The sequence below is a fragment of the Drosophila kikkawai genome, chromosome 2L (assembly GCF_030179895.1).
Source record: "Drosophila kikkawai strain 14028-0561.14 chromosome 2L, DkikHiC1v2, whole genome shotgun sequence".
Taxonomy (NCBI): Eukaryota; Metazoa; Arthropoda; class Insecta; order Diptera; family Drosophilidae; genus Drosophila; species Drosophila kikkawai.
Genome location: NC_091728.1, coordinates 18,764,636 through 18,786,099, shown reverse-complemented (window position 1 = coordinate 18,786,099; position 21,464 = coordinate 18,764,636). Strand labels below are relative to the sequence as shown.

At 43.5% G+C, this 21,464-nt stretch overlaps 7 protein-coding genes across 15 annotated transcripts; 2 read left to right on the top strand and 5 right to left on the bottom strand.

Annotated features, from left to right (window-relative positions):
* Positions 1-16: 16 nt before the first annotated feature.
* Positions 17-1,659, bottom strand: LOC108077359 (uncharacterized). Its single transcript, XM_017170654.3, has 4 exons — positions 1,579-1,659; positions 1,454-1,531; positions 318-1,404; positions 17-250 (listed from the first exon to the last, which is right to left on the bottom strand). The coding sequence occupies exons 2-4, from the start codon at positions 1,489-1,491 to the stop codon at positions 128-130; spliced, it is 1,248 nt and encodes a 415-aa protein (XP_017026143.1). The 5' UTR covers positions 1,492-1,531; positions 1,579-1,659; the 3' UTR covers positions 17-127.
* A 276-nt stretch (positions 1,660-1,935) lies between these two features.
* On the bottom strand, positions 1,936-3,651 carry LOC108077337 (uncharacterized). The gene is made up of 3 exons (XM_017170626.3): positions 3,510-3,651; positions 2,377-3,448; positions 1,936-2,314 (listed from the first exon to the last, which is right to left on the bottom strand). Exons 1-3 carry the CDS (start codon positions 3,545-3,547, stop codon positions 2,195-2,197), a joined length of 1,230 nt encoding a protein of 409 aa, XP_017026115.1. The 5' UTR covers positions 3,548-3,651; the 3' UTR covers positions 1,936-2,194.
* Positions 3,652-3,756: 105 nt separating this feature from the next.
* Positions 3,757-5,503, bottom strand: LOC108077327 (uncharacterized). Its single transcript, XM_041776102.2, has 3 exons — positions 5,188-5,503; positions 4,067-5,126; positions 3,757-4,000 (listed from the first exon to the last, which is right to left on the bottom strand). The coding sequence occupies exons 1-3, from the start codon at positions 5,223-5,225 to the stop codon at positions 3,881-3,883; spliced, it is 1,218 nt and encodes a 405-aa protein (XP_041632036.1). The 5' UTR covers positions 5,226-5,503; the 3' UTR covers positions 3,757-3,880.
* A 924-nt stretch (positions 5,504-6,427) lies between these two features.
* On the bottom strand, positions 6,428-8,543 carry LOC108077353 (retinol-binding protein pinta). 3 transcript variants are annotated; one of them, XM_070283243.1, is made up of 4 exons: positions 8,000-8,543; positions 7,481-7,940; positions 7,052-7,424; positions 6,428-6,996 (listed from the first exon to the last, which is right to left on the bottom strand). In XM_070283243.1, the coding sequence occupies exons 2-4, from the start codon at positions 7,783-7,785 to the stop codon at positions 6,733-6,735; spliced, it is 942 nt and encodes a 313-aa protein (XP_070139344.1). In that variant the 5' UTR covers positions 7,786-7,940; positions 8,000-8,543; the 3' UTR covers positions 6,428-6,732. The 3 variants fall into 3 exon arrangements, with proteins under 3 accessions (XP_070139344.1, XP_070139343.1, XP_070139345.1); XM_070283242.1 differs by having other exon boundaries at positions 7,481-8,200; positions 8,287-8,543; XM_070283244.1 differs by having other exon boundaries at positions 6,855-6,996; positions 7,057-7,424; positions 7,481-8,543.
* A 77-nt stretch (positions 8,544-8,620) lies between these two features.
* Positions 8,621-12,060, top strand: Ube4A (Ubiquitination factor E4A). The gene is made up of 2 exons (XM_017170759.3): positions 8,621-9,529; positions 9,590-12,060. The coding sequence occupies exons 1-2, from the start codon at positions 8,794-8,796 to the stop codon at positions 11,842-11,844; spliced, it is 2,991 nt and encodes a 996-aa protein (XP_017026248.1). The 5' UTR covers positions 8,621-8,793; the 3' UTR covers positions 11,845-12,060.
* A 49-nt stretch (positions 12,061-12,109) lies between these two features.
* Positions 12,110-13,823, bottom strand: LOC108077351 (acyl-coenzyme A thioesterase 9, mitochondrial). Of its 2 annotated transcripts, none has more exons than XM_017170643.3 (3): positions 13,683-13,823; positions 13,383-13,630; positions 12,110-13,183 (listed from the first exon to the last, which is right to left on the bottom strand). In XM_017170643.3, exons 1-3 carry the CDS (start codon positions 13,733-13,735, stop codon positions 12,240-12,242), a joined length of 1,245 nt encoding a protein of 414 aa, XP_017026132.1. In that variant the 5' UTR covers positions 13,736-13,823; the 3' UTR covers positions 12,110-12,239. The 2 variants fall into 2 exon arrangements, with proteins under 2 accessions (XP_017026132.1, XP_017026130.1); XM_017170641.3 differs by having other exon boundaries at positions 12,115-13,183; positions 13,383-13,625; positions 13,683-13,818.
* A 756-nt stretch (positions 13,824-14,579) lies between these two features.
* On the top strand, positions 14,580-21,049 carry Nhe3 (Na[+]/H[+] hydrogen exchanger 3). 6 transcript variants are annotated; one of them, XM_070283241.1, is made up of 14 exons: positions 14,582-15,190; positions 16,619-16,743; positions 16,801-16,989; positions 17,052-17,341; positions 17,420-17,563; positions 17,651-17,957; positions 18,012-18,123; positions 18,182-18,335; positions 18,402-18,453; positions 19,074-19,261; positions 19,320-19,428; positions 19,493-19,630; positions 20,619-20,640; positions 20,773-21,049. In XM_070283241.1, the coding sequence occupies exons 1-13, from the start codon at positions 14,869-14,871 to the stop codon at positions 20,634-20,636; spliced, it is 2,148 nt and encodes a 715-aa protein (XP_070139342.1). In that variant the 5' UTR covers positions 14,582-14,868; the 3' UTR covers positions 20,637-20,640; positions 20,773-21,049. The 6 variants fall into 6 exon arrangements, with proteins under 6 accessions (XP_070139340.1, XP_070139338.1, XP_070139337.1 ...); XM_070283239.1 differs by lacking the exons at positions 20,619-20,640; positions 20,773-21,049 and adding an exon at positions 20,313-20,555 and having other exon boundaries at positions 14,580-15,190; positions 19,092-19,261; XM_070283237.1 differs by lacking the exons at positions 20,619-20,640; positions 20,773-21,049 and adding an exon at positions 20,313-20,554 and having other exon boundaries at positions 14,581-15,190; positions 17,420-17,566; positions 17,654-17,957.
* The last annotated feature ends 415 nt before the right edge of the window (positions 21,050-21,464 follow it).

Genomic DNA, 21,464 nt, shown 5'->3' with positions numbered 1-21,464 from the left:
TAAAAGACGCCATAAATCCAAGTATTAAATCATTAAAATTTTTTTTTTTTAATTTCTTTCTAAAACTTCAGCAAATAGATAAATATCAGTCTCTGCCTCAGGGAGTCATACTAAGTCTCTCTATGTATCACGAAGATGTTTCCAGGACTAGAAATTCAAACTCTACACATTCTTCAGGTACTTGGGAAACAGCGTAATCTTTGGATTTACATAAGACTTCAAGTTTCCTGTGTACAAATAGCTTGGTAATCTGGAAACCAATGCATAAATATCAAAATTAGAGTTTAAACAGCAATTGGAATGTAATCCCAACTCACCAATTCTTCATTCCCCGTTCCATGAAAATGTATGGACAAAGGCTTAAGACGCTGATTCAGGACGCGCTGCATACTGGAGGCACTACTGGAGGCAATGAACTCATTTGGACGATCGGGGGCAGATATGGTAATTAAGTTGAGTTGTGGACAGCCAGCCACTACTTCCCAGATGTCGTCTGCATTCGGCCAAAAGCGCGAGTTCTCGAGATGCAGTTGCTCCAAGCGGGGAAAGCTTTTGATTATAAGGCTCAAGCCTATGTCGTAATCGCCCTCATCATCGACGAGTGTAAAGCGGCGAAGGTTTTCCAATCTTGTCAATATTAGGGGACGCCACGAAATAATATAATCTCTGCAAGTGATCGCCACCAAATCCTGTCTGCGCTGTTGACCAATCACCTTCAAAACATCATCAAAATTATCCATACCATGAAGGCGAAGCCTTTTCAACTTGGGCAGACTCAACAGCTTGCGGGCGATCTCAGGACTGAGGTGGATTATGTCTAGGTCAAGCTCTGTCAGTTCCTGTAACATCGAGATAGCTGGCACATAGTCATCCGCCTCGAATCGTCGCCATTGGACACATAAGGTTTGAAGGCGCAGTTTTTGACAGATATCCTCAAAGCATTGTGAGTCCAGGTAAAAACATAGTTGGAGATCCAGACGTCGAAGGAGCCGCCACTGGCTGATGTACTGCCCACTGGTGTTGCCACTTATCCCAAGGGACTCCAGCTGAGGAAAGCAATTTACCAGAATCGCAATGTCGGCATCAACATCGACTTCGTCGTCTTCATCCCTCAAGAAGTCCCCGAGGTAGTAAAGTTTCTTCACGTTGGGAAACGTGTGGTCCTTCCACCGCTCGAGTTGTTCCATGGGCAAATGACAGAGTGTAAGTTCCTCGACAGTGGAGCTAATGCACTTCAGGTAGTCCTGTAGAAGGACAGGCCTTCCAGAGAATGTTTCCCGGCGCACGCAGTGCTTGCTCTGACGCTGCCAGGCGTATGAAATCACCGAGCACAAACGCGACGTGGACTCCGTGGCCTGCCATAGTTCCAACTGCTCCTCCAGACTCAGGTACTCTATAATTTGGCTAATCGATCGTGTTATTTAAGAAATGCTCTCTTCGGATGCTCACTTACAGAAGACAGTCTTCGTTGAGGCTTAATATATTCGTCATTTCGGAGGGTTTGATGGGATAAGTGGCTTCAAGGAAGCGGCTAGAATTGTTGTGAATTTCGTATTTAAACCTAAAACATTTACTCACCTGGTGAAAATCGTCAACAAAAAGCTTTGAAAGCTTTTTATAATAGTTTCATAGACGGCGATCAGATTGCCCTGGGGGCTATACAACGAATGAGGAAATTAGGAAAATAGTTGCTTAAATAAAGTTAAAATAAGACTATAGCCTACTGTATACCTTATAAAAAGAATAGATTGAAAATATTATTTCATAGGCATCATCAGGCAAATCAATCTAAGTAAACTTATTTTTGTTTATACCTAAAACATGATTTTTGTACTTTTGTTGTTGAGTCCTTAAAATGTTGATATAATTTTTAGCATTCCCCATCTGCCAAAAAAATATTAAAACTTTCGAAAATTTTTAAAGAGTGGCTTATATTTATTTATTTAGGTTCGTATAATCCCACTTAAATACTAAAATAAAGAGAGCTTTATAAAAATAAATGTATATATTTTACATTTTTATATTCAATGAATTTTAAAGATTATTAAATGATAATTAGCCTGTGTGTTAGGCAGCCTCAACTTTAGAATTTGAAATACTTAAACTAGGTTTTAGTGCACTTTGCGGGTGGGGGTTAAGGATGTCTTAAATATAAGTTTACTCTCGGGAGCTTAAAGATAAAAACCCGAATTTTTCACGATTTATCCAGAATCAAGAATTCAAACTCCATGCATTCTTCAGGTACTTGGGAAATAGTGTAATCTGTGGCCTTGTGGAATACTTTTAGATTGCGATGTACAAAATGCTGGGCAATCTGAAAACACATAAGTTTATTAAAAACAAATAAGAAAAAAAAAATAATGACAAGGTGCGCACCAATTCTTCATTGCCCGTTCCAAGAAACCGAATGGCCAAAGGCTCGATTCTCTTATCCAGGGCCCGTTGCATAGTAGAGGCACTAAAGGCAAAGAAGTCCTCGGAAAGACACTGATTGAATACAGTGATTACCTCGAGTTGTGGACATGCAGCCACTACGTCCCAGATGCCGTCAGCATTTGGCCAAATGCGCGAGTTCTCCAGGTTCAGTTGCTCCAAGTGGGGAAAACTTTTGATTATAACACTAAAATCAATGGCGCAACTGCCCTCATCGTCTACGAGTGTAAGGCGACGTAGGTTAACCAAATTCGCCAGCACCCGAGGGCTCCACCTCACAAAATTGTCTCTGCAAGTGATGCCCACCAAATCAGGTCCACGCAGTCGAGCAATGTCCTCCAGGACACTATCGAAAAGGTCCATGTTGTGCAGGCGAAACTTTGCCAATTTCGGCAGACTCAACAGCTTTCGGGCATTCTCGGGACTAAGGTGGACTATGTCCAAGTCGAGCTCTTCCAGATCCTCTAGCGCCGATATGGCCTGTACGTAGACATCCTCTTCAGCTCGTCGCCATTGAACGGTAAGGGTTTGAAGGCGCAGTTTCTGACAAATATCCTCAAAGCATTGTAAGCCCAGGTACCAGCACAGTTGAAGATCCAGACGTCGAAGGTGTCGCCACTGGCTGATGTGCTGGCCACTGGTGTTTCCGCTTATCCCAACGGATTCCAGCTGAGGAAAGCAACTCACCATAATCGCAATGTCAGCGTCACCATCGGCTTCATCGTATTCATCCCCCAGGTAGTAAAGTTCCCTCACGTTGGGAAACGTGTGTGCCTTCCACTGCTCGAGCTGTTCCATGGGCAAATACCGGAGTGTGAGCTCCGTGACAGTGGAGCTGATACATTGCAGGAAATCCCGTTGAAGTACAGGCCTTCCAGAGAATGTTTCCCGGCGCACGCAGTGCTTGCTCTGACGCTGCCAGGCGTATGAAATCACCGAGCACAGACGCGACGTGGACTCCGTGGCCTGCCATAGTTCCAACTGTTCCTCGAGACCCAGGTACTCTACAATTTGACTGAAGTGCAATAGTGTTACTCCATGAAATGAATCCTTTCCCAGTACGGATGGTCACTCACAGCAGGCAGTCTTCGTTGAGGCTTGATATACTCGTCATTTTACGATGTGAAGTTGTCTTGAGTTGCTTAAGAAGGGCCTGAAATTGTTGTGAATTTTGTATTTAAAGCAGCTGATGAAAACCGTCATCAAAAAAGCTCAACATATGTGAAAGCTTTTTGATAAAGAATGCCTCTCTTACCAGATGACGGTCACTCTAGAGTCTAGACGTTATCAATTGTTTACAAAAATATCAATTCAAAAAAGAACCAAATTTGGATATATAATTTGAAATACTTCAAGTAAGTTTTAATGCACTTTGCGGGTGGGGGTTAAGGATGTCTTAAATATAAGTTTACTCTCGGGAGCTTAAAGAGAAAAACTGAATTTTTTATTACGATTTATCCAGAATCAAGAATTCAAACTCCATGCAATTTTCAGGTACTTGGGAAATAGTGTAATTTGTGGCCTTGTGGAATACTTTTAGATTGCGATGTACAAAATGCTTGGCAACCTGAAAACACATACATATGTTTATTAAAAACAAATAAGAAAGATAAAATAAAGACAAGGTGCGCACCAATTCTTCATTGCCCGTTCCAAGAAACCGAATGGCCAAAGGCTCGATTCTCCTATCCAGGGCCCGTTGCATAGTAGAGGCACTAAAGGCAAAGAAGTCCTCGGAAAGATTGAATACAGTGATTACCTCGAGTTGTGGACATGCAGACACTACGTCCCAGATGCCGTCAGCATTTGGCCAAATGCGCCAGTTCTCAAGGTTCAGTTGCTCCAAGTGGGGAAAATTTTTGATTATAACACTAAAATCAATGGCGCAACTGCCCCCAACGTGTGTAAGGCGACGTAGGTTAACCAAATTCGCCAGCACCCGAGGTCTCCACCTCACAGAATTGTCTCTGCAAGTGATGCCCACCAAATCAGGCCCACGCAGTCGAGCAATGTCCTCCAGGACACTATTGAAAAGGTCCATGTGGTGCAGGCGAAACTTTGCCAATTTCGGCAGACTCAACAGCTTGCGAGCATTCTCGGGACTAAGGTGGAATATGGTCAGGTCGAGCTCTACCAGATCCTCTAGCGCCGATATGGCCTGTACGTAGACATCCTCCTCTTCTCGTCGCCATTGAACGGTAAGAGTTTGAAGGTACAGTTTCTGGCAAATATCCTCAAAGCATTGTAAGTCCAGGTACCAGCACAGTTTAAGATCCAGACGTCGAAGGTGTCGCCACTGACTGATGTGCTGGCCACTGGTGTCTCCGCTTATCGCAACGGATTCCAGCTGAGGAAAGCAACTCACCATAATCGCAATGTCAGCGTCACCATCGGCTTCATCGTATTCATCCCCCAGGTAGTAAAGTTCCCTCACGTTGGGAAACGTGTGGTCCTTCCACTGCTCGAGTTGTTCCATGGGCAAATGACAGAGTGTAAGTTCCGCGACAGTGGAGCTAATGCACTTCAGGAAGTCCTGTAGAAGGACAGGCCTTCCAGAGAATGTTTCCCGGCGCACGCAGTGCTTGCTCTGACGCTGCCAGGCGTATGAAATCACCGAGCACAAACGCGACGTGGACTCCGTGGCCTGCCATAGTTCCAACTGCTCCTCCAGACTCAGGTACTCTACAATTTGACTGAAGTGCAATAGTGTTACTCCATGAAATGAATCCTTTCCCAGTTCGGATGGTCACTCACAGCAGGCAGTCTTCGTTGAGGCTTGATATACTCGTCATTTTACGATGTTAAGTTCAGAGCTCGCACAAAATGGCCGTTTTGATCATTCGAATTCTTTCGGAGAGAGAAACAACCAAATAGTCTGAAAAGGGTCTCTCTCGCAGATGTTCTCGCTTCTTTGCTTTGTTTGCGATTCCGGTTAACTGTAACGGGAAATCGCAAATACAAAGCTTTCGGGAAACGAAGCGGCATAGAAACTACTCGCTCGCTTCTGAGTCGAAAAGATTGCCTGAGAGAGAGGGAGAGGGATGAAGCACTCGTATTTTTACGAAAAATTTAAAATATATATTCTACAAACAATTTAAACACAAATTAATAAAGAAATAAACTCAAGTTTGTGTTAAATGCTTTTTTTTTTTGTTTCATTTGTTATTTATTTTAATCATTTAATTTAATTTAATCATTTACATTTTTAAATGATTGTTGTCAAAAATTAAGAAATTGTGCCAACAATCAACTGACGCTACGCGAAATGTACAAATTAACAGCGAGAACTTTCCGCGAAGAGACCGGTCACACTTAAGACCGCGAGCCCGCTCTCGCCGCTTCAACCGAGAGAGAATAGAAAAAGGGCCCATGGCAGATGGATCGTTGAGTCTTTTCGCGGCTAACCGGTTACGTAACCTTAATGTTGAGACCTTTTTGGGAATCGGGACTCAACCCTGCGAGCTCTGGTTAAGTTGCTTAAGAAAGGCCTGAAATTGTTGTGAATTTTGTTTTAAATCAGCTGATGAAAACCCTCATCAAAAAAGCTCAACATAAGTCAAAAATTTTTGATAAAGAATGCCTCTCTTACCAGATGACGGTCACTCTAGACGTTATCAGTTGTTTACAAAAATATCAATTCAAAAAATAACAACATTTGGAAATATAAGAAACTTAAAAAAAGAATGAAATATTAAATTTTACGGTATCCAAAAAGAGGGCGATTTACCAATCTCATTGATAAGAGCCTAGGAAATAGCCATTACAGGTAAAAGAAAATGAATATTATTTATTCTTATCAAACGATTATATATTCATTATCTTTGAATATAATGAAATGCATGACCCAAGGCTAATACTGCTGGTGCAAGCTTGGCTACACAAACGTGGATGTTAAATGTTTCATGTTGGGAAATGTACAATAGCAGCCCCAAAAGATTTCGCCCGTATACCACAGACGGGAGAGTCTGTGGTATACCTAAATAGTACCTAAATATTATTATATTATACAATTTATTTAATACAATTCTTTAATACAACCAAAAGTTCCAAAACCTTTAGAAGACTAAACTTATTCGACTGATTTCCTAAGATGCATGATAATGTTTTATAGTTTAAAGTGAAAATATTTTAACAAATAACATTTAGATTTACCAAATTTTCACGATTTTCCTGTACACCAATTAAAGTAACTTTATATGTACAACTATAATCAATAATCTCGCTCCAAACTCTTGCTATTGCGACTAAATTACAGATACAAAATATGTATGACATTTATAAAATATACATTATCGGCAATCAGTCGATTTCCAGTTTTCGAAAAGACCCAACAGCTCCAAAAGTGGAACGATGATCGCTCTGAACCCGATCCCCAAGTTCGCGCAACTTCTCCTCTGTGCCATAATTCTGGGAGGCTCGAAAGTAGGCTGCGTAGCTGGATAGTTTCTCTTCCATAGCTTGGCTGATATCCTTCATGGAGCTGGCAGTTCCTCCATATTCATGTGGCAAATACTCGCGGCGAACTAGCTGAAAAACAGCCTCAGGATCAGAGCTCACTGAGATCTGTGGTAAATATTAATGATGGTTGAAACACCTGATTTCAAGATTTCAAACTCACCCGACTCTTGATTTTGGCAGGAAAGAAAGATTTCAGCGAATTGAAGCCCGTTTCAAAAGCCGGTGGGACATTGATGAAGTGGATGCCCTTCTGTCGCGTCGGCATCGCCTCGTCCGCGTAAGTGGAGAACTTACTTAGCAGCTGAGGCTGCAGAGCAAACAGGTGGGACCCCGTCACTCCAGCCATGTCCATTATTTCAACGTATCCGCTGACCGTGGCATTCTCATCCTCGAACATCATGATTTCTCCGAACATAGAGCCTACGCGTATGATGTCCTGGAACTTGTACTTGCCCGTGTCGTAGGAACCAGCACGAACGATGGTCACACAAGGACCCGGATCATCCGCGGCCAGGGGAAGTCGGAGAAGGATTCTGTGGGAGTGGTCGTGAATGAGTACAGAGAATCTGAGACCAATTTAAGTCCTCACCCCATCCTTATGATGTCCAGCACTAGGGGATCGGTGGCCAGGCGACGTTCGTTAAAGACCTCGGGAATAGAAGCTTGCAGCGAGTAGAAGCGATCGAACTTTTCCTTCGCCCGCTCCACGCTGAATTTGGTGCCGCGCAGAAAGGCGAGGAGGAACTGGTCGTCGGTGCAGGCGTGCAGATGTGGCTGCTTTAGTACCCAATCCCTTAGAGCTTTAATGTCCTGGGGCACCCGCTGGGGCACCTCGTTCAACTCTTTGATGGCAATCGCCTGCAGAGCGGGCTTCAGTGGTCGCACCGAGCTCATAGCGCAAATTCACGTTAATTTTTGTAGTGGTTAAAAATCGTTAAATCGAAAATGGAGCTGCGTGCATATGTTTTCTGTTTGGAAATACCGCGCAGACTGTCCACTGATATGCGAGTAACATGCGGAATCAACGAACTTCGAGGCGCTTGTTTTTACTGTTGCCTGATCATAAGCCGATTTAACAATCCACAAACACATTTATCGGAAAACTCACCGGCAGTGGGTGGGCATGGGCACCATCTGCGTCACTAGCCGGCGCTTGCAGTATTCATTTTGCCGGTTCAGTTGGCTTTGGGTCGCTTTGCGATTGATTGTCTTAATTGGCTTTGGATTTATTTTTTGAGTGCACACGGCTGCGGTTTTCGCTGGCCCAGATATGAGCTATGTAATCCCATTGATAAAGAAGGTTAATCAACTGCAATAATTTAACGAAGAGCTAATTGATAACAATTACTGCGTGCAAAATAAATTCAGGAAATTCAAAAAAAAAAAAAAACTTACATACTACAATTTTCTATTGAAATTAGGTCGGGAAACCCCAAGTTTTTGGTAAGTTTATTCCCCCTTTTTCCAAATTTTTGCAAAGTTTTGTTCAGAATATTTGGCTTGTGTAATATTAGCTAAATATGAAATGAATTATAAGCAGAATAAAAAAGAAGACCGAAAGATTTTAATGCAAAGTTTAAATAAAATCTAGAAATTAAAAAAGAATTTCGAGGTTTTAATTTCAAGGCCGGATTTGGCGATGAACCACTGGATAAGCTTTTTCGGACTAAAATACTAAACAAAATACCAAAAGAGGGGCATTTGGCGCTGCCATACCTGTCATCAGCTGACTCCAACGAACAGCTATCTGGCAGCCCTGTCCAATCATCTGTGCGTAAAGTTTCTGGGGAAAAATATTTTTTTTCTGAATGTGTATCGCCATTGAGAGTTCTGCAGTGTGTGCATCAATCTAGTTAAATTAAACCAGGTGCTCCCGTCCCACGCAAGCGCCACCAAAAGAGGATGACAAGTGTCGACGAGAACCCGTTCGCCGCCCTGCTCCAGCAGGGCACAAAGTCTGATGATGGCGTGTCCCACAAATTGGTGGAAGATGTGCTACTCTTCACACTGAACAAGGCGCGTGGTGCTGAGGGCACACATCTACTGTGCCTGGCGGATGTGGTGGTGGACACGAGCGACGAGTCACTGGGCGAGGACCTGGTAGCCCACGCGCTGTTCGAGCGTTTAATGCTGACCGAGACGGCGCAGTACAGTGCAGGAAACGCCAGTGCCGAGGCCTTGGAGACGCGAGCCATATGCTATCTACATGGAGCCTTCGCTCGGTGTGAGCGGATCCAGGCCGCACAGAAGGTCAACTGCTCCACAGTCATAGCTCAGATCCTGAACAACGCCAGCACCTGTATGCGCCAGCCGGATCTCTTTGCTCCGCAATCGTTCGCCAGCCAGTGGCTGGAGCTGTTCGAGCAGGCCGATGAGCACGACACCAGCACTCTGGAGTTCCTGGTTCGTGTGGCCTGCAAGGTTGTGGAGGAGGACGAGCCGATCGAGGCACTGGGTGCCCTAAAGGCAATTTTCTATCCCCTGCTGACCGAACTGCAGAAGCTAATCGTTAAGGAAAATTTGGTGACGATTAAAAAGAACATTTTCTGGATACTGGGCTTCTTCGTGCGCGACAAACGGGCAGCGTTGCTGGGCGAGCTGCTCATAGATTACACTACCCCCAACCCCAAGGCGAAAGGTGAGGTCCATGATCCCACATAGCACTTAGTTCTTTTTTTCAACTCGTAATTTTCTTCAGGTGGCGATTATATGGACACCCTTCTGGGCAACCTCCTGTGCATCTCTATCCTGCCCAAGAGCCAGGGGGCCAAGTACGAGTTCTTTCAGCATATATCGCTGAACCAGACAGATCCCGCCCTGTGGGCAGTGCTCGCGAGTCATAGGGACTCCATATTCCAGCTGGTTAAGCAGCTGCTCGTGCTGTCGCCAGAGACCAAGAAGAAGACGCTTCAGTGGCTGGCCAATTGTCTGGACGCGAATGTGTCGCGTGGCCATCTGTGGAGCAGCATCCACATGAATCTGGAGCAAACGGTTCACAGCACTGCCAGCGATGCGTTCATGACGAACCTAAGTGCGGTCCTTGCACGTCTATGCGCCCCATTGTGTCAGCCATCGCTAAAGGTGCTTCTCGTTGATCCCACATACTGTGCCGTGGAGGACAAGGATCGGCTGGCCAAGGGCGTTAGTCTGCTGAAAGCTCGTGACGAGACCTGCCTGCTTCCGACCCCAGAAGGCGAAGAGCGTCTAACGGCCGAGAAGTATAATTTCGTGACCGAAATATTCTTCATGACCCACAAATGCTTCGAGCTTGCGAATCGGCCTTGCCTCGAGCGTCTCAGTCGGGCAATGCGCGAACTGCAGAACACACAGACGGCTTACGAGGAACTGGTGGGCAGCGATCCCAACAACGAACTGACCAAGAACCTCTCTCGCACCTTGCTTGAGCAGATGCAGCAGGTTCTCTCCATCAGGAATTCGCTTTCTGAACCCACCAACGACAGCGACGTGCTGAAGTTCTTTGAGGCCTCTGCGATCTGGCTCACAGAGGTGGCCATGCTCCCACGTGAGATCTACGAACAGTGCGTAGATAAGCGTGACTTTTCACCGCAGATACTGCGCAACTTGGAGCTCCTATCGGACACCCCGCCCTTTGTGGCGCCGTACATGCAGTCGGTTCCGGAGAGCATTATTGACAATATTGCAACGTATTTAAATTTCTGCCGGCGCCTCAACACCGATCTTTACATCCACATGTACTTTGCCGCACACGACGCCTTCTTTAAGATGATCCTGCTCTTCATGGGCAGCTCAGACCTGGTTAAGAATCCCCATCTACGCGCCAAGCTGGCGGAGGCGCTGGAGTTTCTGGTGCCCACACAGATCCCGGGAAGCAATCGGCAGAACTTCAACACACGTGTCTTCGACAATCACCCGGATAGGCAGAAGGTGGTCCGCAGTCTGCTCAATGTTTTTGTCAGCATCGAGATGACCGGGCAGTCGGTGCAGTTTGAGCAGAAATTCAATTACCGAAGGCCCATGTATGCCATAATGGAGTTCCTCTGGACGAAGCCGGAGCACGTGCAGAGCTTCCGGGATCTGGCCACCGAGGCGGAGGAGAACGTGGATGCCATTGAGCCACCCATTTTCCTGAGATTTATTAATCTGCTGATCAATGATGCCATCTTCTTGCTGGACGAATCCTTGTCGAATCTGGAGCAGATTAAGCAGCTCCAGCTCGCCCAGGCCAATGGTGAGTGGAACGGCCTGTCGCACAACGACCGGCTGCAGCAGGTGACGAACCTGCAGCATCTGGGCATGATGGCGCGCTTCGACAACATCCTCGGAAGAGACACCATCAACATTCTGAAGCTGCTGACCACGGAGATTAGAAGCATCTTCTGTCATAACAGCATGGTAGATCGCATTGCCGCCATGCTCAATTACTTTCTGCTGCACCTGGTGGGTCCGAAGAAGGAACGCTTCAAGGTGAAGGACAAAAAGGAGTTCGATTTTGATCCTGCAGAGACTGTGCTCGAGATCTGTCGCATCTACATCAACCTCAGTAAGGATGACAGTTTCTGTCTGGCTGTCTCCCAGGACGGACGCTCCTATAGCGACCAGCTCTTCGACTATGCCGAGAACATCCTCATCCGGATTGGAGGCGGCCAACTGATCGGGGATATGTCCGAGTTTGCTGAAAAAGTGAAGCGAATGGGTGCCCAGTACAAAGAAGAGCAGGAACTGCTGGCCGACGCTCCTGAAGAGTACCTGGATCCCATTATCTCCACACTGATGACAGATCCTGTCGTGTTGCCCAGCTCCAAGGTCACGGTGGATCGGTCCACCATTGCTCGCCACCTTTTGAGCGACCAGACGGACCCCTTCAACCGGGAACCGCTTACCATGGACAAGGTCAAGTCCAATGAAGCCCTCAAGCAGGAGATTGAGCAGTGGATCGAGGGCAGGCGGAACGAGGCCCGCTCGAAGAGCTGAGGGGCCTCAGGAGCCGGAGGGGCAGCAACAGCAGGAGAGGCTGCTGTCCAACCAAAGAAATAGCTACAGACTCTAATATGCTTTTCTCCGTTATAATGAATTCCAATCCCAGCATTGTATCTAGTGTGTGTCTTCTATTATTGTACAGTTCTTCTTGGTTTTTTGGTCTAATAGGTCGAATAAACGGTTCTATATTTTCCACTGTGGTAAACGAAACTGTTTCAAATGCTTTAGCTAGGTTTTTACTTTGTTAGTTGTACGTTTTTTTAAGGTCGGAGCAAGCGAACTTATGTATATCGCTCTAAACCACATTTATGAACACTTTCAGGTAGTTTCGTCTTTTAGTCGTATTTTAAAAAAATAACTAAATAGGATTAGTTAATTCAAAACTTGTATTAAACACAATGCCCTTCCTTGCTGTTGTCACCTTCCAATGATTTGAGGAATGTCTCGAAATGGCGTCGACCCTCCAAGTACCAAAGCGCCTCATGGAAGCTGCTGGGCATGATCTCCGGTACGGGGCGATCGACCTTATAGGTCAGGTGGAGGGCATTGGTATGGACCTCCGTAAAATTCACGGCGTCCAGCGACTTAACCGCAGTCATCAGCTGGATGTACTTGCCATGGGTGTAGACAATGTAAGCAGTTGTCTTCATGAAGCTGTGCACGGGGATCTGTTGGGTGAACGTTACGTCCGATATGAACTGGATGACGGCATAGGAGCCTCCGTAGAGACTTGCGGCAATATAGCTCGTCTCTGTGGCATTGCGGATGATGAAACCACTGAAGATCGTATTGGACGCGTTGCGGCTCTCGGGGAACGGGTGCAGGATGGTACTGCGGTGCCAATCGGATATCCAACGGCAGTCCGGAGGCAAACAGCCATCCGCTGTTGCGCCATCGGAGCCCTTGGTTCGCAAAAATAGATCGTACATGACCTTTTCCTCCTCCCTTGTCGGCTGCAAAAGGGAGCTGCTGCCCTGCTTTCGTTTCTCTCGGCGACCTTGCCGCTCCAGAGCCCCGGAATGGAAACACTCCTCCAGTTCGTTTTGCGGTTTCAGAGGGTTAATCGGGGCTGGGCCGCTGTTGGTGGCATTGCGACCCCCTACAATAAAGATGGCCCTAGCCAGTGCCTCTTCGTTCTGCCGCACATAGGTCGTGACTTCCATGGAGCTTTGGCCTGTCCAAGAAACGCTACCGGTAAACTGCAAATCGACGTCCGGCTTGAATTTTTGCACCAGGAATTTGGCGTGGTCTATGAAAAGAGTGACGAAAGTGTAGGGCAAAGGAACGCCCTTTGGTAGCTTCGGTAGGTACACATGACGGTGACAGATCCACACTGCAAAAGACCTATGATTAGTGGAATTTATTACTACATTTTGTGTTCCTTTGGGACAGGTGGTTTACTAAAAAAAATGTAAAGCAGAAAAGATAAAAATATAAATAATATAAAAACATATCTCCGCTATCCTCGTCTTAACGGGATGGTAATTTTGGTGAAATACTAAGGATAAGACTATTGTTATTATAGATTTTACCGGCTATGAGATCGAGCTGTTCCATTATCTTGCCCATGCGCAGAAAACCAGACCCATTGACGAAAAGTTGGCGCATCAGCGGATCTGATTTCAAATCAACCAAGGCAGTCGTGTGTGAATCCTTCATGGAACGCTCAGGCAGGTCCTCCTGCTGTGGGTGAAACTTTAGCAGGTCGTCCCGGCTCTTTGGGATTGTGTGATAGCCGGATTCCACCCCTAAGTGTTCCTGAATTTTCTTAGCCACTGTGCTTGAAATATTAATTAATGGACAGCTTTATTCGGTGGCTCTATCCTCCTTACCGTCTGCCATGGACCCGGAACGGTGCCCAGAATCCAGTTGTTTCCCGTCGCATTCTACAAATAAATTACGAAGCTGGGAGCAGAGGTTCTTAGTCACTGTCCTCCCTGTGCACCGTAGGTGTGAATGCATTTTAAATTTAGGTATGCGGATGCCAAATAAAGTTATAGAGCTGTTCTCACATTTTGTATGTACATCCGAGATCTACTACTCAAAATTCTCAAAACTTCAGTTATGACAAAAATAATTTACATTCCCTTTTGAATTTGAATGATTTTTTAGTTTAAAATGTCATTTTAATTTTTAGTTAAAGCTTTTATAAAAAGATTAAGAAGCGATTTCGCAACAATTAAAGCACAATTACTAAACAGGATCCTTTTCGTTCAGGTAAATTACAGGCATTGGGAAAGTAGATTTGCCTTTACAAGTTATCTAGATTTTAGGAGAGTTAGGAATTAAAATTCCTTTAGGAATTCAAAAGTGTCACGAGAAACCAGCTTGTGAATTTGTTAACTATTAATGGACTTATTCTATTATTTATTTATTAAGATTTTAAAACGAACTACCGAGCTTTAAAAGCAACCTAAAAAAATATATAAATATATATATAAAAATAAATAATATTTAAATCAAGGTTTTGAGGTCCTATTTTTATATATTTTTTATTATTATTTAAAAAGTACCAGTATACATATATACAAATATTTCAGATAAAAAGCTCGTTAGCTTTACAAAAAAAAACAAAGAAATAAGACACACTAAATAATAAAAAAAAACACAATAATATACAATATTTAGTTTATTGAAAGTTCCCAGGACAAATAACTTATAGTTGCCCTCAAAATCACTGCTTCCGCTCCTGAACTGCGCACAACATTGGTAATTTAGTGATAGCCTCGACTGGGCACACTGCGTACGATTGTTTCCATATGAACTGACTGTTTTTTTTTATACGGAGTGCGGAAAAATGGTTTAAGCTTTTTAAGGACAATTATATTTTATATAAGGGACTTGCGACTATAACAGCCCAAAAAGGAGACCGAAAACACTTCCCTGGCGCCGCCTGAGCGTGGCCAGCACCGCCCTGTCCTGCTCCAAGTCCTCCCCCACTCTCGAGTTGTGCGCGAAATCAATTACATCGTACCGCGCGTTGTGCTTACAACGTCGTAACGCGAAAATCGATTTCGGATGCGGGCGCCGCATGCAGAAGCAGCAACCAGAATGTCCCACTGCAATATGGTTACGGAAATAGACATGACATCGCCGTCGCACGCTCGCTGGCGGATTGGTCTTCTTCTCTTCCTGGCCGGATTAGCGCTGTGCATCCCGGGCTGCTCGGCCACGGACACGGACATTGCTTTGGATGCCAAGGCCACGCTAAATCACCGCATCCAAAGCCTCGATCTGCTCGTGTTCGTGTTTCTGCTAGCCCTCACTGTCCTCACCATTTGGCTCTTTAAGCATCATCGCGTCTCCTGGTTGCACGAGACCGGCCTGGCTGTCATCTATGGTACGTAAGCCTTGGACTTGGGTTTTCTATTTCTCTCTCCTCCTTGCGACATCTTTCAAGTTGAAGGCCCTCGAATATGTGTCACCCGCACCTCTTTGTTGTCTCACTTTCGGAATTACGCTTTGTGAACGCCAGTCGTGGCACCTGCCGTACCTTCATTAGGAGGGCATTCAGAGTTAGCCACCCCCGGCCACAGCAGTAACAAAGGCTAGATAGAGGAATCAGCACGCAATGGCACCAGAACGAACACATTACTCGACATTGGGACCTTGATGTGGTCGGGGTTTTCCGAAACCAATACAGTTTCAGTGCCTGCTCATGATCGTGCCAATGTGCTGAGTGCCTTGTTATTCTAACTTTCTCATATACAGTCCGCACTATGCATATATGCACATTGTTCGTACGTCGTGGCTTTGGAAGAGTCAACCAGATTTCTTCAAAACTAATTGAAGCTAATGAAAAAATTCAATAAAACAGGTTTAGGCGACGGGGCAGGGCATTATTTACAAAAGTGCAGGCAGGCAGAGCAGGGCGTAAATTAGAAAATATTATTCAGCGAAATCGTTTTGTTGTGCCAGCGCGTTTTGATCATTCCCCCAAGTTGTGCTTTTTACGGGTTTCGTGCTCCCACAAATGTATGCGGAAAATAAAACATTGATGATGATTCCGTGTGCGAAAAGCCGGAATGATAAAGCATTCTTAAGCACTTGTCGAGCGATAAGGTTCAGCTAAACAGACTCTTATCAGGGGTTGACGCATATATAGTGACTAATATAGTCACTTTTACATTTTGTGATAGGTCAGGCAAACTTATAGACTAACCGTGAATTTAAATTTTATTAAAAAAATATATATATATAAAGGAGATTTTTTAAATTTCTATGAAGATCTTATTTGTCTTTTCTTAACTATATTTTTAAACAAACATTAGTCTTTACCAATTTCCCTCACGTGATACTAGCTTAAGGGGTTTGTCCCATGTGATGGCCGTTTCTTGGACTTTTTTTGCATAATTTTCCTACAGAGCGCTTACGACTCACAGCAATTTGCACTTTTTAACAGTTATTAAGTAAAGTATAAAGTATTTTTCTAAATTTTTTGTAAGTCGAAATATTGTCAAATTTCCGAGATACTGTGAGCTGAAGTACTACACTGAAAAAAAAGGTACTGTCGTGGTCAACACAATTCTGGCGAACTGGCAAGGTCGATTTTTAAAATTTAAATGCAATTATGTTTTGGATGAATGCGATTTTTTTTTTTAACCGTCATATGGGTCAACTCCCTTAAACAAAGCCTAAGTTTTTTTTCCTATTCTTTTCAGACACAAAAAATGACTTTGTTAAGTTACTTTTTTGTTTGTTAATTTTTTAATTTAAATAATAAATAAAATAAGTCTTAACAAATTAAGGTTATATCTGTATTTTTCAGGTCTGATTGTGGGTGCAATTATACGCTATGCCGGCACCGCCAACACCCTCGTCCACATGCAGGTGGAGCCGCAGGGTACGCCGACATACAGTGATAAGCTGCCGCCCGATACGCTTTGGTTTAAGGTTAGCCAAGCCGCTCAAAATCAAGAAGGTCCTTAGGTAAATGCTTTCCATTTGCAGTACCCAGTTAATCAGACGAACGGAACCAAGCTGCCGGAGGGCATTAAGACGTACGCCTATGTCTTTCGTGGCCAGGTGCACGACGTGGATGAGAATGAAATCGATTTGAAAGCCACCTTCGATCCGGAAGTATTCTTCAACATCATTCTGCCACCCATCATTTTCTACGCAGGATACAGTTTAAAAAAGGTTAGTTCAATGGCCATTATTTGACTTTTTTTAATATTATTAACTGGACATTGATTTGGCAGAAATATTTCTTCCGGAATTTGGGGGCCATCCTCACCTTTGCCATTGTGGGCACCACGTTGTCGGCCTTTCTAATCGGTGGCTTCATGTACGGCTGTGTGAAGCTGATGCCAAAGTACTTGAGCAGCAGCTTTACATTCCTGGACACTTTATACTTTGGAGCCCTGATATCGCCCACAGATCCGCTCACCATTCTGGCCATATTCAACGACCTTCGGGTCGATGTTAATCTGTATGCGCTAGTCTTGGGCGAATCTGTGCTCAACGATGCGGTTGCCATTGTCCTCAGTGGGTGAGTGTTATGCTAGTCACTTTACAAGAACAAAAACAAATATACATTTTGGGTATTTACTCCTCTCTCGCCCCACAGAGCCATTCAGAACTATGGCGAGCATTATTCCAACACGGGAGAATTCGAAACCACAGCGTTCCTGCGTTCATTAAGCGACTTCTTCTCCATCTTTCTATTGTCACTGATGATAGGCGCCGCCATGGGCTGTTTGACAGCACTGATATCCTTTTGAAACAATTTATAGGCTTAGCCCATGACTTAACCCCCCTTTTCCCACAGCCCGTTTGCTTCCTTCACTCTCCCATACATGACTAAGTTTACGCGAGTGCGCGACTTTCCGTTGCTGGAGTCGGCGCTCTTCGTTCTGATGAGCTATAGCACCTTCCTGCTGGCCGAGGCCACGGAACTCACTGGAGTGGTGGCCGTGCTCTTCTGTGGCATCTGCCAGGCTCACTACACCTACAACAATCTATCGGAAGACTCGAGGCAACGCACCAAGCAGATCTTTGAGCTGCTCAATTTTCTTGCAGAGAACTTCATATTTTCCTATATCGGTGTGTCGATGTTTACCTTCCCCAAGCACCACTTTGATGCTGGTTTCATCATAACCGCTTTCGTAAGTCTTATAAATAATAGAGAATATGATTATGAATACTACTGTTTTGCTTAGATCTGTGCCGCTTTGGGACGTGCCGTGAACGTGTATCCCTTATCCTGGCTGCTCAACATCAAGCGAAAGCCAAAAATCTCACCAAATTTCCAGCATATGCTGTTCTTTGCTGGCAAGTTTCATCATATTGCCTCACAGAGCATCCTCTGAATATGTTGAATTATTTTCAGGCCTTCGCGGTGCCATGTCCTTTGCCTTGGCCATCCGGAATACAGTGTCGGATGCGCGACAGACAATGCTAACTGCCACATCGCTGATTGTCATATTCACGGTGGTTATACAGGGCGGTGCAGCCAATTTTCTGCTCAATTGGTTAAAAATACCGTGAGTACAAGCTACATGACAGTCCACATGTCACCGAATAACTACTAAAAAATCTTTCAATTACAGAGTTGGCGTCGACGATGAGACTGAACAATTAAATAATTATCAAGTGCACAGTGTAAGTATAAGGATATGGTGTATAAGAAATTTTATTTTGCAGGAATGTGACCACTTTTGTTATTTTTTGGCTAGACATATAAGGTGGTCTCTTCAGAGTTGTTGAGGAAGATAAATATGTGAAGATATCTGGGTCTCAGGAAGACAAGCGCTGAGAAGAGTGTCCTTAAAAGAGAGCACCTTATATTCTTGCATTAAGAGAGCCAAAATGCATAAAGTAGCATCAGAATGTACGGTTTCTTGAAGAGAAACAAACAATTTTTAAAGTGTCTCAATTTCCATTTAAAATTCTCTCTTTTATTCTTTCAAGAGAGTAGTACTTAACTCATGATTTTTAAATATTTATACATTTCTGCGCACCTCACGACATTTTAAACCATCTGTTAAATAAAAAAGGTTTACAATTCAATGGACAATTCACACCCGCAGACGGTAGGTTGGGATATGATCTCATAATCCATTCCGTTGTGTACTATATAATTTTACGATTTTCTTCTAGACTTGCCATAATTATTTTGCTATTAGCTTATTTAATTTATTTAAATTCATTATTGATTTTTACGCTCATTACACCTCATGTTTAATGTAGAGCTAAACTCATTTAATTGAAATCTGTGTTAGTCTGATGGTTATTTACAGGACGTGGAGAACGGCGGCCGCGGGAAGTTGCGCATGTCCGGGGGTACGGAATCTAATCTGGACACACCAGTGGATGGGCCAAATGGCAGCTTGGGCGGTGCCAGCGGAAGACGCCGCAACAGTCATGAAAAGGCCATTCTGGCCAGGATCTGGGGAAGCTTCGATACTAAGTGAGTGGCAAGCAACAAAAAATATACATTTGTCTAAACTACATTTCCCATTTCTTAGGTACATGAAGCCCTTGCTTACGCACTCGCGTCCCACTCTCCTCGAGACTCTGCCCGTTTGCTGCAATCCCATTGCCAGGCTGCTCACCACAACGCAGCAGCTGACGCAGGTATGTGTTGGGACTTGATTTAAAGCCTCTTCTGAAACAAATTAATCACATATCCCATGTGCAGGATGGTAGCGAGTTCAGGCGCGTTGACTCCGACTCGGATATCTGCATAGACAACGACACTGGGAACAATGGGCTCAGTCAGCAGGACGGTGGTCCTGCGCCAGGGGCCAGCGTCGGGCGACGCAACTCACTCAGTCGCGTAAGTATCAAGTACACCACCGGCGATGCTCACCATCTACTTGCTAGCTACCGAAATATTGAATAACAACCGAAAGAATGAAGAGCACCCCCAAGCACCACCAAAGACTAACCCTAGGCGCAACTAAATCCAAAAAAAAAGCATAATGAATCTACACCATAGATAGTTTGTTATTGAATTTGGCCAACTACTTAAAAACTGCATATACAAGACGCGTGATTTTTGTTTATTTGTATAATTTTAATGTTGATTCTGTGGTTTAAGCAGGAAGGAATCTTATTGTTGGTTATTGTTGATTATTTGATTAAGTTATTAGGGGGTATCTAGTCTGTAATATTATTTTGACTGTTAACTACTGATTACTGATCAATGCATGCTTACCAAATATATTTATACTTGTATAACCAAATCGTAATAACTGTACTCTCTTAGCAATGAAATATTAATTTATTCTATTCATTTCTGCGGCATCTTTCTTTCTTTTTATCTTTCCTTCGACAAACCAACCATCATCTAACTAACTCATCTGGACTCCTTTTTCAATTTCACTTTGGTTGCTCTGTAACAATAACAATACTACAACAAACTCAACAATTCCAATTCAACAACTCATCTTGAACAATTCCAATTCAACAATTCACCTTGAACAAATTACAAACATGTTTCTATTGGCAATCGAAAGTCTATCCAATTGAACGAAGCCAGTAATCACTTTGCGAATGAACTCAGCCTGGTTACTAATAATTTCATGTAAACATTTACCCGGAACATCGAGAGATCCAACAACAAGTTGTTCATATTATTTGTGTTTGTTTTTGGTTCCTGTCTAATTTTCCTTGATAAACCGAATATACTATTGTATGCGAAGCACAGATGCAGAGCCCCAGAGTCTAAATAACCAATTAACAAAGGCTTCTTATAGCGCACAGAGCAGTTGAGAATGTTCGTTTTAATTTCTGTATTTGTTTCTCGTACTCTAATTTCTTAGATTCTAACACGCGACTAACCATGTAAGTACAAATTACTTAATCGCAGCTTATTTCCTCAGTTATTGTACATAAGTCATGCATTTTCACGCGTTTTTGGTTAAAGAAAAACTGAAATTGTTGATTTGTTTTAATCTCTTTTTTATTTTCTTATAGGTTAGAGCGAGTGAGCAGCGAAATGTGTATATATAAGTTAAATTATTTGAAAGTTTCCTTTGTTGTTATTTATTTGAAAATTGGTCTCATACAAAAAATGTACAAATTAGATTATTACCCTTCAGTTTACCCTTGTGATTTGTAACATTAGATGTAAAAGTAAATTAAATATCAAGTTTTCAGTTAATTTAAACGATTAAAGGCGCAGTTATAAGGATATTAAAGCTGAGAAGGCTTACACACACACGAATACGAATAAGATATATAAAGCCTATTATTTTATTTCTCTTTCTCTCTGTGCATACACATGTGTAACTTATTTAAATATATTCACATGAACAAATGGGTTAGTAAATATTAATATAAATACTTATTGAATATTACCTTCTCTCTTATTTATTTGGCATCCAAAATATGCAAACTTACAAACTATATATTTGCTGAAACCGCAAAATAAACATACATATATTCAGATGGAGATAATGGAGCATGTTCAGAGTCCGGTGTCAACGAGAATCAGACTTTTAGGATTTTACGGGAAAAAGTTATAAGGTGAAGAAGGGCATCGCTACGTTCGTTTACATAGAAAATTCTAGTTCGATCTAACCACAATTGGTGTAAATATCCCCGATTAGTTTATTCAGTTAATTTTTTAACTAATACTATTTATTATTACATACGTACGCTGTATT

What these genes read in the sequence shown, in the direction of transcription:
- LOC108077359 (XM_017170654.3), bottom strand. Translation starts at nt 1,491, where the DNA reads ATGACGAATATATTAAGCCTCAACGAAGACTGTCTTCT. An exon ending in CTCAACGAAGACTGTCTTCT is followed by an intron (nt 1,405 to 1,453) that starts GTAAGTGAGCAT and finishes ACGATCGATTAG; the next exon opens with CCAAATTATAGAGTACCTGA. An exon ending in GAACGGGGAATGAAGAATTG is followed by an intron (nt 251 to 317) that starts GTGAGTTGGGAT and finishes ATTGGTTTCCAG; the next exon opens with ATTACCAAGCTATTTGTACA.
- LOC108077337 (XM_017170626.3), bottom strand. Translation starts at nt 3,547, where the DNA reads ATGACGAGTATATCAAGCCTCAACGAAGACTGCCTGCT. An exon ending in CTCAACGAAGACTGCCTGCT is followed by an intron (nt 3,449 to 3,509) that starts GTGAGTGACCAT and finishes ATTGCACTTCAG; the next exon opens with TCAAATTGTAGAGTACCTGG. An exon ending in GAACGGGCAATGAAGAATTG is followed by an intron (nt 2,315 to 2,376) that starts GTGCGCACCTTG and finishes ATGTGTTTTCAG; the next exon opens with ATTGCCCAGCATTTTGTACA.
- LOC108077327 (XM_041776102.2), bottom strand. Translation starts at nt 5,225, where the DNA reads ATGACGAGTATATCAAGCCTCAACGAAGACTGCCTGCT. An exon ending in CTCAACGAAGACTGCCTGCT is followed by an intron (nt 5,127 to 5,187) that starts GTGAGTGACCAT and finishes ATTGCACTTCAG; the next exon opens with TCAAATTGTAGAGTACCTGA. An exon ending in GAACGGGCAATGAAGAATTG is followed by an intron (nt 4,001 to 4,066) that starts GTGCGCACCTTG and finishes ATGTGTTTTCAG; the next exon opens with GTTGCCAAGCATTTTGTACA.
- LOC108077353 (XM_070283243.1), bottom strand. Translation starts at nt 7,785, where the DNA reads ATGAGCTCGGTGCGACCACTGAAGCCCGCTCTGCAGGCGATTGCCATC. An exon ending in CTGGACATCATAAGGATGGG is followed by an intron (nt 7,425 to 7,480) that starts GTGAGGACTTAA and finishes CCACTCCCACAG; the next exon opens with AATCCTTCTCCGACTTCCCC. An exon ending in CTGCCAAAATCAAGAGTCGG is followed by an intron (nt 6,997 to 7,051) that starts GTGAGTTTGAAA and finishes TATTTACCACAG; the next exon opens with ATCTCAGTGAGCTCTGATCC.
- Ube4A (XM_017170759.3), top strand. Translation starts at nt 8,794, where the DNA reads ATGACAAGTGTCGACGAGAACCCGTTCGCCGCCCTGCTCCAGCAGGGC. An exon ending in CCCCAACCCCAAGGCGAAAG is followed by an intron (nt 9,530 to 9,589) that starts GTGAGGTCCATG and finishes AATTTTCTTCAG; the next exon opens with GTGGCGATTATATGGACACC.
- LOC108077351 (XM_017170641.3), bottom strand. Translation starts at nt 13,812, where the DNA reads ATGCATTCACACCTACGGTGCACAGGGAGGACAGTGACTAAGAACCTC. An exon ending in TTCCGGGTCCATGGCAGACG is followed by an intron (nt 13,626 to 13,682) that starts GTAAGGAGGATA and finishes TTTCAAGCACAG; the next exon opens with TGGCTAAGAAAATTCAGGAA. An exon ending in ACAGCTCGATCTCATAGCCG is followed by an intron (nt 13,184 to 13,382) that starts GTAAAATCTATA and finishes GGTCTTTTGCAG; the next exon opens with TGTGGATCTGTCACCGTCAT.
- Nhe3 (XM_070283237.1), top strand. Translation starts at nt 14,869, where the DNA reads ATGCGGGCGCCGCATGCAGAAGCAGCAACCAGAATGTCCCACTGCAAT. An exon ending in CCGATACGCTTTGGTTTAAG is followed by an intron (nt 16,744 to 16,800) that starts GTTAGCCAAGCC and finishes TTCCATTTGCAG; the next exon opens with TACCCAGTTAATCAGACGAA. An exon ending in TGTTTGACAGCACTGATATC is followed by an intron (nt 17,567 to 17,653) that starts CTTTTGAAACAA and finishes CCCATACATGAC; the next exon opens with TAAGTTTACGCGAGTGCGCG.